At 41.1% G+C, this 12,065-nt stretch overlaps 1 protein-coding gene and 1 long non-coding RNA gene across 5 annotated transcripts in view; one reads left to right on the top strand and one right to left on the bottom strand.

Annotated features, from left to right (window-relative positions):
• LOC128080360 (uncharacterized) overlaps window positions 1-6,999 on the bottom strand; it is a 50,458-nt gene extending 43,459 nt beyond the window's left edge. For all 4 annotated transcript variants that reach the window (XR_008206620.1, XR_008206623.1, XR_008206621.1 and 1 more), the window contains exons 1-2: window positions 6,450-6,999; window positions 4,591-4,659 (exon numbers count right to left, since the gene is read on the bottom strand). This is a non-coding gene — a long non-coding RNA (uncharacterized LOC128080360). The remainder of the gene's footprint in view (window positions 1-4,590; window positions 4,660-6,449) is intronic.
• A 28-nt stretch (window positions 7,000-7,027) lies between these two features.
• On the top strand, window positions 7,028-11,561 carry TMEM17 (transmembrane protein 17). The gene is made up of 4 exons (XM_052682453.1): window positions 7,028-7,190; window positions 9,952-10,055; window positions 10,310-10,423; window positions 10,858-11,561. The coding sequence occupies exons 1-4, from the start codon at window positions 7,088-7,090 to the stop codon at window positions 11,161-11,163; spliced, it is 627 nt and encodes a 208-aa protein (XP_052538413.1). The 5' UTR covers window positions 7,028-7,087; the 3' UTR covers window positions 11,164-11,561.
• The last annotated feature ends 504 nt before the right edge of the window (window positions 11,562-12,065 follow it).

The raw sequence follows: 12,065 nt of genomic DNA, 5'->3' as shown, positions 1-12,065 counted from the left end.
AAAACCACTGACAGACTCCAGCCTTAGGAATTCCTTTCCATTCCACATTTGGCATCAAGTTCTTGCTGATTTCTGTACTCAGACATATTTTCCTTTAGGGAAAATACATTACAGTGAGAACATTGCCCATGATTTTATAATATGTATTTATGAAGTTAATTATACGCCTCTCAAGGCATCTGGGCAGGACAGAAATATCAGTCCTGAGTCCTAGTAGAGTAGGTTGCCACACTTAACATTCAAGGAGAGAACATGTCCTTCAGTTGTGATCAATGAGGGCTTTCTGATACTGCAGCAGGCGGTTTGAAAGACTTCTTTTGCCCTTTCTGCCCATTTGGTTTCCTCTCAGTGACATCAGGGCAGACCTACTGCGACAAACATCTAGCATAAATGAGCACAGATCCATTCAACTAGACTTGTTTTATCTATAAAAGAGCAATTGGGGGAGTACAAGATACAGAAATCAAAGGGTAGCTGGAGAAAGAATTAGTGGCATGTCTATACTTGGTAGGATGAGAAGAAAAAATTGAGGAAAGTGTGGCTTAGGTTAGATACTAGTACTTCATTTTGTACAGAGATAGGTAAGCACCAGAATAGATGCAGCCAGGCAGCTTGAGTAGTCACTGTCATTGGAAAGGTGTGATTTGGACAGGGTTGGCCAGAATGAAATTGCCTCTCCAGGGCTTGCAATTTACAAAGAGGATTTTAGAGAAGTCACAGATACACCAAGTTACAAGAGGCAAAATCTGGTGGACATTCATAAATTTTTTAAAGGCAAGAGAAACTAGTTTAGTGCCTCCATGTAGAAAGTGGGTTTGTTGGTTTCTACTTTCCATTTTAATTACTTCTGACTGACCATGTTGGCAAAATGCATAATGTCACACCATAATACAAAGTATACAGCACCTCAGCACAGGTCTTTCTCAGCTAAACTTTGGTAATTTTGTGAAAGAAAGCACAAATTCTCAGAAAAAATAAAATCACAGCATTATGGCACTTCACAGCTTTTCTCACTGATACCTCTAGTCATTTAGACATGCACAAACACAGGCTAAATGTGGCTCTCATTGCGGATGCTGCAGTTGAAGAACAACACAAGCCATCTCTTAGCACTTGGTGCATTTCTAATTAGAGCTACTGCACCAGCATCTGATGTTTTAAGATACTGTTGTAATAAATGCTGCAGGTATACACCCAGTATTTCATGTAGGCAGGCAAGATCTTGTAGACAAAGTCTGAGGGGAAGGAAAAAAAAAGAAAACTTTTAACTGAGTCCTGTAATAAAGAGTATCAGGGACAGAGAGGTCAAGAAAGCAAGCTAGATTAGATCCTTCAATCCTGCCTCCTTCACTACAAATGTTAATGACTCAGCATGCAGGAAAGGAAATCCTTGATTTTAAACACCATCTTAAGAGCAAAAATCTTTCTAGACTTTCTCCAGTCTTAAATAACACTTGACAGATTCTGGTTACCTGAGAAACCCCATCTTCAAATGACAACAGAGATTTAATATTTCAGAGATAGCTGGTTGAAGAGTTCAGAACGATCATTCATGCTACTACAGCAACTGGTACCACAGCTGAGTCTGAGATACAACAGTGCATATAGCCAACATATACACACAAATAAGAAGTCTCTGCCTTAAATAATCAAAAATGCAATAAAGGCAGAATTAAGTGCTCTTCAGAACTTCAGGAAATCACTGTACTCTTTCTCCTGTACTCTTTGATGAGAACTTGAGGCATTTTGTTTTGTTTTGGAAACACAGCCAGGAGCCTAAACCTAAAAATACACAGCCAAATTCATATTCTAACAAAGATATACCATAGATTGCAGCAGTGTTGCACTAGCATCTCCAAAAGCGTAACTCACGATGCTTGAACTAAAGGTGCTGAACCAGAACTCTGCCTCTGTGGTATTTCTAGTCATCAGAATCATCAGTCTGGACATGAAGTATGGACAATGGAAACGCACCGATGCTGACCTGACAACACAACAGGTACCTTTACATTCAACAAAGCTCCACAGGAGAGAGAGAGTTTGCTCTTGTTTGGAGATACAAATGCATATCTGAATATCCAAATAACCAGCCTAATTTTGAGGGTGCTGCTGCAGCACAAACGTAACAAGGACAGAACAAACACAAGCAGTAAATGCACCACTCCTTCCCAAGATCAGCTTTCAGGGGAAACCCATCAGAGAAGTGAAGGCTTTGGATTGTACACATAATATTTAGGATAGCTAAAACTACCACCAGAAAGCTGACCTCACCTCCCCGTGCATGCAAAGAAGAGACCAAGGCTGAAGCCATCAGACTCTCTAACACGTAATTCTCTGTAAGCTGCCAAGGTCTGCAGAGTGATTCTAGATCTGAGGTAGGATTCTCAGAGTGCATTTCTGCACAGAGAGGATAGTTTGGCTATTCCAACTGCAGAGCAGACAAAACATGTTTTGCTGAGAATAACTGAGAGCCCCTGCCAAGTTCCCTCAAATAACCTGAAAGAACAAGTCTCAAGTCTGGTTGTCTTGAGTCCCGCTAAGGTGCACAGGTGTAACTGAGGCAGAATGTGTCCTGCAAGCAGAGGCTGAAAGCACAGGATGATAACCAGTTTGCTGACAAAGCTCATGATGAGAAAAACAAGACTTGAAGTCTGTCTGCAGTGCTATAACATGCTGTTGTCTGGCTATTCCTCAGCCACTTCTAGAAAAGAATGGACTCATCTGCATTAGTCCGGTCATGCAGAGCATCAAAGAATCTTCTGCATTGGAAAGGACCTGTAAAAGCCATCTAGTCCAACTGCCCTGCAATGAACAGGGAGACCTACAATTAGATCAGGTAGCTCAGAGCTCCATCCAGCCTGACCGTGAATGTCTCCAAGGACGGGGCATCCACCACTTTTCTGGGCAACCTGTGCCAGTTCTTCACCACTCAGTGCAAAAATCTTCTTCTTTATATCCAATCTAAGTCTCCCCTCTTTTAGTTTGAAATCATTTCCCCTTCTCCTATCACCACAGACTGTGCTAAAGTTTGTCCCCTTCTTTCTTACAGTCCCTCTTTAGATACTGAAAGGCCACTATCGGTGTCCCCAGAGCTTCCCCTTCTCCAGGCTGAGCAGCTCCAGCTCTCTCAGCCTGTCTTCACAGGGAGGTGTTGATCAAGAATTTTTGTGGATGTGAGAATCTAACTCAAAATGCACACACTTGCTGTAGTCTCCTTGTGTATCATACAAATCTCAAGTACTTTTGCAACACAAATGGTAAAACTTGTTCAATAGCAGTGCTAGCCTTGAGACTTTCCCAATGCGCTTGGCGAAACTACAAATCAACAAAATAAAACAAGCAGGGGAGCTGTTCCATCTAAATGCAAAGCACAAGAAGGACATCAATCCATGGGTGCAAGTAATAGCCTTTTTGTTGTTGTTTTTGAGGTCTTTAATGTCTTTATGCTTAGGACTGAAATAACCGAGATACATTTAACGCACAGCACAACAGCAGCAATATGTAATGTTTCAAACAGGAGCATCAGACTGATCTCATCAGAAACAATAATTGTTTACCAGACACAAATACCCTGTAGGTGTTAAACAAACACCAGGGACTAATGTGCAAGTGACACAGAGAAAAGATTGTCTCGAGGTACTGCACAGCAGGAGCACAGCTGTGGAATTTCTCTGACAGCACTGTCACAGCTCATAACATGATCCTTTCAAACACATGCATTCGTGGCAGCTGTAATTTGTTCAAACTCACAATCTGTCACTTCACCCTGAGAACAGGAGGAGAAAGCAAGCCTGTGTTCTGTTTGCTTGCTCATATCTTAACCCACCAGCACTTTTTACATTTTACAGCATTTCTACCAAAACACTGTGCAGATATTAAGGATCAGGCAAAGAAGTGTGTTATTGCTGTTGCTTGCACACTTACAGCTACACGAAAGGCAGACGCACAGGCATCCCAGGGAAAACAGCATTTCTGAGATTCCACATCAGCAAATTCAGAAATACAGCGATTACAATTCAGGTACACAGATAAACCACTGGCACCATTTAAATGAACTCTGTGTTTCTGAAATGCCAACTGTAAAAAACTGCTGATATTTAATTTCATTAGATATACTGCATCTGGTGTTTATGGCTTAGAGCTGTTGCCAGAGAGCCCCAGGAGCTTCGGTCTGGGAGCCAAGCCAGTGTCTACCAACTTAGTTGGACTACTGTGGATACACAAAGATCCAATATTCCTCTGATTTAAAGCTTTCAGGCAGATTTTCAGAGATTTCTATTTTATTTATAGCTAGCATGTGTGGAGAGAAATAAAATGGTCATGTAACATGCTGTGCAATGGTCTTATTGCACATGGTCTTATTTTGAAGGCCAGAGTTGGAAATCTGGCTATTTCTACCTTAAACATTAAGACAGGGATAGACACAAAGAAAGAAAAAGCCAAGAACAGTCTCATCACAAACACTATTAACTTACGTATTCATGCAGATGGTCATCGTAACTGTTACAGTCACTTAACAGTTAAACCTCTGCCCTCTTTCCACTCCTTATGGCCCACATTGATATCTTTATGTTACAAGGAAACTCTGACCTGTCTGGGTGTTCTAATCCATGAAGTTTTAATATTCTCTTGCTTGAAACTTGAGTAGGTGCTCTCCACCTGTCCTATAGAAAATCAGAAGTCTGTTCATAAAGTGGGCAAAAAATGTGTGCTCTAGTGGAAATAAAACCAAAAAACAAAAACTGAATTAGTAAAAACAAAGAGTATATTCCATCTTCAGAATATTTTAAGCATCTGCACAGACAAAAACATTAAATGAAAATGCACACAATTTTATTTCACAGGGATGCGTTGGATGCTTGGCCATCTGCTGAAAATGTAAGGCTGCCAAATATCACAGATTCACACCTTGAGTCTGGAAATTGAGTTCACATGGCAAATCCATGCATCTCTTGTGGTGCCTGCATTCCACCAGCCCTTCCTTGACTGACTACTTAGTTTTTCACTTCAGTGACTTCTAAGCTGGATTGCTTCACAGTTTTTGAAAGAGCAGAACCCAATCTTGCAAAGTCCCACTGACTACTCTAGAGCTGCTAGTAGGGTGTATGCTAGACATAATTTTAGAATTGGGGAATGTAAGAACATCAGAGTGCATGATCACAGCCCCTGCTCAAAGCTACTGGCAACTAGAAAGGAACGGTGTTATGCAGTCCTAGAAAAATTCTTCCCTTTATTCTTGAAAAAGTAATCAAAAGGAAAATCCTTAAAGATTGAACCTTAATGGGCCATTAGCTTAAACAACAAAAAAAACCCTGAGACTTCCTTGAGGATCTCACTTAACACAGCCATACTTCTAATTCATATAAACCTATTCCTTGTGTCCAGTTAACTGAGAGCGTGTGACCAGTGTCCTCCTAATCTAAAGGGAGTTAACAAGATCAGGACAAAGGCAACAGCAGCATAACAAAGTTTCAGGCAGTCTCACTTAAAATATCACACAGATACATTATCTGGCCACTGTCTGTAGCTGATTGCTTTATGGTGAGATTCGCAAGACAGAGCAAAAGTCACCCTTACAGTTGTTGAGTCTGGCAGGAAGTACATTCCTAGCACCCACTGGAAATTGGCAAGACAACAAATATAGATTGCACCAGTTAATGCTCAGAAGCCTACCTACCATTAATGTTGGTTTTCATAATGTTTCCTGGTACATTAAAGTCATTTTTAAGCTCTTCAATTATTTACCAGATAGATAGCTAATTAGCCAGCCATCCACTCACAGATTTTTATCACTGAAACTCTGGCATACCTCCAGTGCCCTCACAGCTCAGAGCTCTGGAGTCCACATCTAGCTAGAACACAACTACACATACCTCTGTGACTGCAGCTTATATTGCTTTACTCCTCCCTGAAAGCAGACTAACTATTGCAAGCACTGCCATCACTATGCCTACAACAAAAGGCTGCAAAGTTAAAGAAAGTAAGGTCCAAAAAACTGGACATGCATTCAGACTCGTTGCTTTCACTAAATTATTTGTTCATAATTGTTCATTATTCGTCTTGCCTGACCCACCTAGTTCACAGGTAGCTCTGGTAGCATCGCTGAGCTGTGCTCACTGCTCCACAAACTCATCTTGTGTAACAAAAGGCACCTCATCTCCTTTATTTTATGTTTCGATGCCTGTAAGGAATATTTCTCACTGAATATCTGCCTCCTGGGGTCCAGGACACGTGCTGAGTGATGTGCCCTCTTCTGTGGATTGCAACAGAAACCTCAAAGAGCATTTCTCAAGATTAAACCTCACCTGTTTAACCTGCAAAATAGGAATAAGCCTCACCAGCACCTTAAGATTTATGTTAAGAGCACTCACGCAGTAAAGCTTGCTGCCTTCCCTGCCCATAATGGGACACGCATAGCACCCCCTGAAATTAGGAGGTATCTGTAATACCTTCTCCCTTCCAATCTGTTGCCATTATTTGAAAATCACTTCCTCCTCATCTCTTCTGAAGGTCTTCTGGTTGGTTTGCTTTGGATTTTTGGCCGGTTGGTTGGTTTTGTTTGGGAGGGAAGGCTTGGTGCCGATTCCTGCTGCCACATTTGATTTGCAGAACTCTGCAGTCACATAGCACACCATCCGTCTGCTCGTAAGCCAAGTGGATTTCCCAGAAGTTGAGCTTTATCGGCTGTCTCTTTCTGGGGCTTTCCCAGTGGGATAGAAAGAAATTAAATTTAAACCCGGCTTTAAATTATTCAGAGGTAATTGAGTCTGGAAAGTCATACTGGAGAACGATCAGCCGGTAAAGTAACAAAATGCGATTTTGGGAGAGAGGAAATGGGGAGGATTTGGGAGAACTGACGCGTCACACCAGGCACAACGAAACCGCTGCTGTTATCGCTCCTTGTAGTGCAGGGCACGAGCTGCTCCTTCATCCTGGCGATGCGGAACGCAGTTCCCTGCCCGCATCGCTTCTCCCAGAAGGAACCGGCACCGAACCGCGCTTCGCGCCGGCACCTCTGGCCAAACTCCACGTCTCCACCGCGCCTGCGCGCCCCCGCCCCGTCGCCAGGACGACAGCGGCCCGCGGCATGTCGCTGCCCGAGCCCCTGCGGCGCCGGCTGGGCTCCTTCAGCCGCACCGTTTTCACCGACAGCCGCCGCGCCGGCCCGCAGTACCCCAGCGAGCGCGCAGGTAAGCGCGGCCGCCCGCCAGCAACAAAAATGGCGGCGGGAGCAGCCGGGGCGGGGGAGCGCGGCCCTTCCAGGAGCCAAGATGGCGGCGTCAACGGTCACCTGGCGGCCGTCAGGGCGGGGCGCGCTGTGGTTTAAAAGCGCGTGCGTTTGCATAAAGCGTTACGGGTAAAGTCCTTTGTTAGGCCGGCGCCAGGCTGCCAGAACGAAAAGCATACGGGGTTGTAGAGAACACCAGGAGCAAATAGAAGAACTGAGCTGCTGCTCTGAGCTCAGCAGCCCTCACAGAGGATGGACTGCAGTGCGTGAAGAGGTGTGCCCGTAAGCTGAACTTAGACAGAAGAAACTCAGACTGCAACGTCCCTGCTTTCTCCTCCCTCATCCAAGTCTAAAAGGACCATCCCTAATCCATATCCATAAGCAATGAGAGTTTTTCCTTAGTCCTATTGCCAGGGAAACCTGCAAACAGCCCACAGTTTTATTCCTTTGCAGTGACGGGAGCCATGGAAATAAACTGTCTGCATAGGCAGGTTAAGTTCATGGAGGTTAACATGAATTTCAACCGATAAACCCATTCCAAGGTGATTAAAGTTATTTCAACACTCATTACCTTTATGTAGTTGTGCCAGCATAGCTACACTACTAGCATACGTATCAGTACCTCCTTTCATGTATCAGACAACACTGAAACATTCTCTAGGCTCCCAGAACAGCTTCTCTTTCAGTCATTTCAGTCTTCTTTTGTGAAAATTCTTACGAGAAGCCTCAGCTTATTGAAAGCAATGGCAAATGTATCATGAATTTCTTTGAGGCCAGGCATTCAAGTCTAAAGTTCACACTCACATATTTCAGGGAGTTGCATCAAATTTGCCAGTGAAACACAGCCTGGCATTTTCCTGTATTTTTGCTATTCTAGAAAATAATCACAAGTTCAACTTAGGGATAAAAAGATGAATTATAATTTGCTTGTATTTCTATGCATTCATTCAAAAAATAATTTTAAAACTTGAGCAGAAATTAAAAATACCAATACTGGGTCAGTTCAACCTTTAATGTACCACAATATTTTCATCATCACAATTTAAATTAGAACTCTTGGCTTCTCTCTTTTTACGTATGGCTACAAAGCATTGCAATTTCATCTAATACAAATTACATGCAGAGAAGAAACAATGTTACTTGTGCTTGGATGGTCTTGTTTTTTTGAAAGATGAATATAGAATCATAGCATCCTTGGAGTTGGAAGGGACCTTTAAAGGTCGTCTAGTCCAACTCTCCTACAACAAACAGCTAGATCAGTTGCTCAGAGCCTGGTCCAACATCTTTTAAAATTGTATCTGAGTGTCCTCACAAGTCCACAGACTGATTTGTTAGGAGAGCTGAAATAAATTTAGACAGACATTAAAATTGGTTTTGAAGTACCTATAGATTTTCATTCCTTTGTAGATGTAGTAAAGTGTTGATGCTTAAAAATGGGATTATTAAAAATAGATACTGGTTTTCTCGCACTTTCTATTTCAGTTCAATCAATTCCTGCCCCTCACACCCTGTCCTTAAGGTCTGTCCCAGTTCTATTCCCAAATACTCCTCCCCTCCTATGTAGTCTAGTAACTACCCTGAATAAATGCTCCTGCATCTGGCATAAAGACTTCTGGAACAGATTGTACCAGGATGCATGTGGCTGAACTGGAAACAGGAATGCCAGACTGAGATGGAAGAAAAACAGGTATGGAAATAGTTGGTACAGAAAGAGAAGACAGTGTCAAAAGAAGGGTGGTTCTGAGTTTGGAAGGAATAACGTGGCTGTTGGACTAAGTTCCTATTGAGTATCATCATGACGGACAGGGGAATAAGACTTGAATACAAAGCAGGTCACAGTGAATACCTTCTAAATATGCTTAGATGCTATCTTCACCAAGTGAAGATTTACCTACAGACTTCACTTGACGAAAATGTAAGAAGTAGATCTGTTGGTAATTGAAGTAAATTTGTTGTAATATAAACTTATTAGTTAATATGGCAATAAATGGTTTGTTAAAAGTGAACCATTGAATTGGAATGCCCTTAAAATTTTTCCTTGTTTTCAGTTTGATCTTTTAAAACTATGATTAAATTCTACACACTGAATTCTGCAGACTTTAAATTCTGTTTGCTGTTTTTCTTCATTGTATCAACATATTTTGTTCTTACCATTCTTTAAAAGACAAGTTTTAGCTTGACACATATTTGAAATTCTTTAATCAACATCTAAAACAATTACAGGTTTCTTGCAATGTTACTTTTATCCATGTTTATTTAAAGACTCAGAAAACAAGAATGGGCATTATATGCCTAGAATCTGCTCAGGCAGGTCATCTACAAAATGAAGATAATCCAGTATGTACTCATCTAAACTCTGACCATCCTCTTAAGAGCAGCAATAAAATTAGCACTTCCTATTTCTGCAGTATCAGTATACAGCAGTACTTGAGCTAAGCCTATCGGTCAGGTTTTTCACTGTCTGGTATTTTATGGCTTACTCAACTTGAATTTATGACTACGTGATAAAAATTCTGTATCATGTGAACTGGAAGTTGGATTAGATGGTAGGAAATAATATAGCCTAAAATGAGATAGATTAAAAAAAAATACTTTTAACACTTAATTTGACTGAGAAGTGTTAATGCCCTCCTTGAAGCTAAGAAGGAGCACAGACTTTCTGTCAGTTACTGAAAGAAGTTATGGAACAAACTAGGAGTGATAAAGACTTCTTTTATCTGCAGATAATGAAATACTTTCCAGTTTACCACTACAGATGTCCCTCTATTTCAACGTTTACTTTTTCCCATTTTGGTGGCTCAGCACAGTTGTTATGCTCCAGCTGAAGGTGAGTCCTGAAGGAAAATAATGATTTGCAAGTGTAAATTTTCTTATCAAAACCCGCCAGTACACAGATGGAAGTCACTGGAGTTAGAATTTAGTAGGTATGTTTGGGGGAATCCTTGAAACTGGATTCTCAAGAATATTTGAAAGCTGATATAGCACTGTCAACTTACAGTAGCATACAGTGTGTTCATTTAACAGCTGTGTTCATGTTATAAAGAAGCATGGCAGAAGCTTTTACTCTTTCCTTCCCTCTAGTATCCAGTCTTGTCAGATTACTACAAATTCATCCTGGTCACGATCATGATCCTGACTTCTCTAATAGAGGTCATTCGACTCTACCTGGGATACATGGGCAACCTGCAGGAGAAGGTACGTTATGGTATGAAGGAGAAGGTACGTTACCATATGTATGTTTTAATTTGTAGAGGAGACCTTTTTACAACTGAGCATAAATGAAGCAATCTGCCAGTTCATCTGAGAGATTTATGTTGATTAGATGGTTATTTCTGAGTGATATTGTTTACCTTCTATAACCTTAGCATCAGCTTCCATTAACTTTTGTGGATTTCTCCCTCAGAGGTGACCACTGTCACTCCTTAAAACTTTTTTTAAGATACAATTTCTGTTAAAAACACATGATATGGAAACATTAAACCATCTTATTTTCCATTTCACATTATGTCCTGGCTTTTGGAAGATTTATTTTTAAAAAATAGTTTTCTCTACGAACTTTAGTTCCCCTCTTTTTTTTCCCCCTCATCTCTAACTGCTGGTTTTCAGATGGTGATGTCTCCCTGTTACAGGTCCCTGAGCTGGCTGGGTTTTGGCTCCTGACTCTCCTTCTGCAGTTACCTGTAATTCTCTTCTTGCTATTTAATGAAGGTCTGAACATTCAGCCATTGGAAAGATCAGTTAATATCATCTTTGCCCTCTTCCTCATCTTCCAAGTTATTGCAGCCTTTGTCACCCTGAAAAGAATGGTAAACAAACTGGCAGCTCACTTCCACCTTAATGAATTTGACAGGCTAGAGGAAAACCCTGCGCGTCATCATTATGGCTCAAGTAAAGAAGGGAATATACTTCCCATGGCTAGTATGGATCCATGCTGAGGAGCATCATACAACAAGTTTGGGCTGGGGATCAAACACTTAGGGCCTGAGACACTAGCAGAGGCAGGCCTTATGATGCTGCAACTCTGTTCCATTTTGTTGGGTCATTATCTATACTTCTACTTCAAAGACATTAAGAAATAGACCGTAAGTGCCAACATTAAACCTCAGAGTTGAGCTCCACTCTGCAAGAAAAATCAAAGCCAGTGATGTAAGTTGCTGAATGGACCAATTAATTTGCACACTGTTACTGGGTAAAGTACCTACAGGGTAGGTTTATGGGTTTTACATCTTAAAAAGTCATGTGCCATTTCTAAAGAACAGAAATCTATTTTCCTTACTGTTTGCACACAGACATATTTTGTTTACAATAAATCCTTTTTGTATGTTTGTATTTACATCAGTTTTTTGTCTGTTCTTCCAGATGCTGTAGATATGTAGTTAAGCAAAAACAAGCAAGAATCTTGAAGCCTAGAAAAAACAGTAGGGGTGGCATTGATGAGAGACTACAGCTTGAGGTGGTCTTCCAGATAATTCCAGCACTAGGAATTCCTTACTAATAAACTAGGGTGGAGTTGTGAAAGTATTCTTTTGCTCAAAACTCCTGCACTCCTCCTCTTTGTCTTAATTGGAGTTTTAACTATCAAGCCATTCAAAATGAACGGTGCAATTTTCTCAGACAGAAAATTCAGTAAGTCAGATGTAGCAAAATTATAGACATAAAAAAAATTGGTTTATGTCACAGGACACTACGTATGCCACAGTTCTCTCATTTCTGTTTGTATTGATGTCTAGACTATCATCTTCAGTTTCAGTAATTGCTGAATGCTCATTTTTTTCTGTCAGGGAGGGATAAAATAAAATACATTTTTCATCTGAATCCTTAGTTTTCAGTAGGACAA

This window comes from Tympanuchus pallidicinctus, unplaced genomic scaffold (assembly GCF_026119805.1).
Source record: "Tympanuchus pallidicinctus isolate F22 unplaced genomic scaffold, pur_lepc_1.0 scaffold1, whole genome shotgun sequence".
In the NCBI taxonomy this organism is placed as follows: domain Eukaryota; kingdom Metazoa; phylum Chordata; class Aves; order Galliformes; family Phasianidae; genus Tympanuchus; species Tympanuchus pallidicinctus.
Note: the sequence above shows the minus strand (reverse complement) of the source record. Positions and strands in the feature narration are given on the sequence as shown.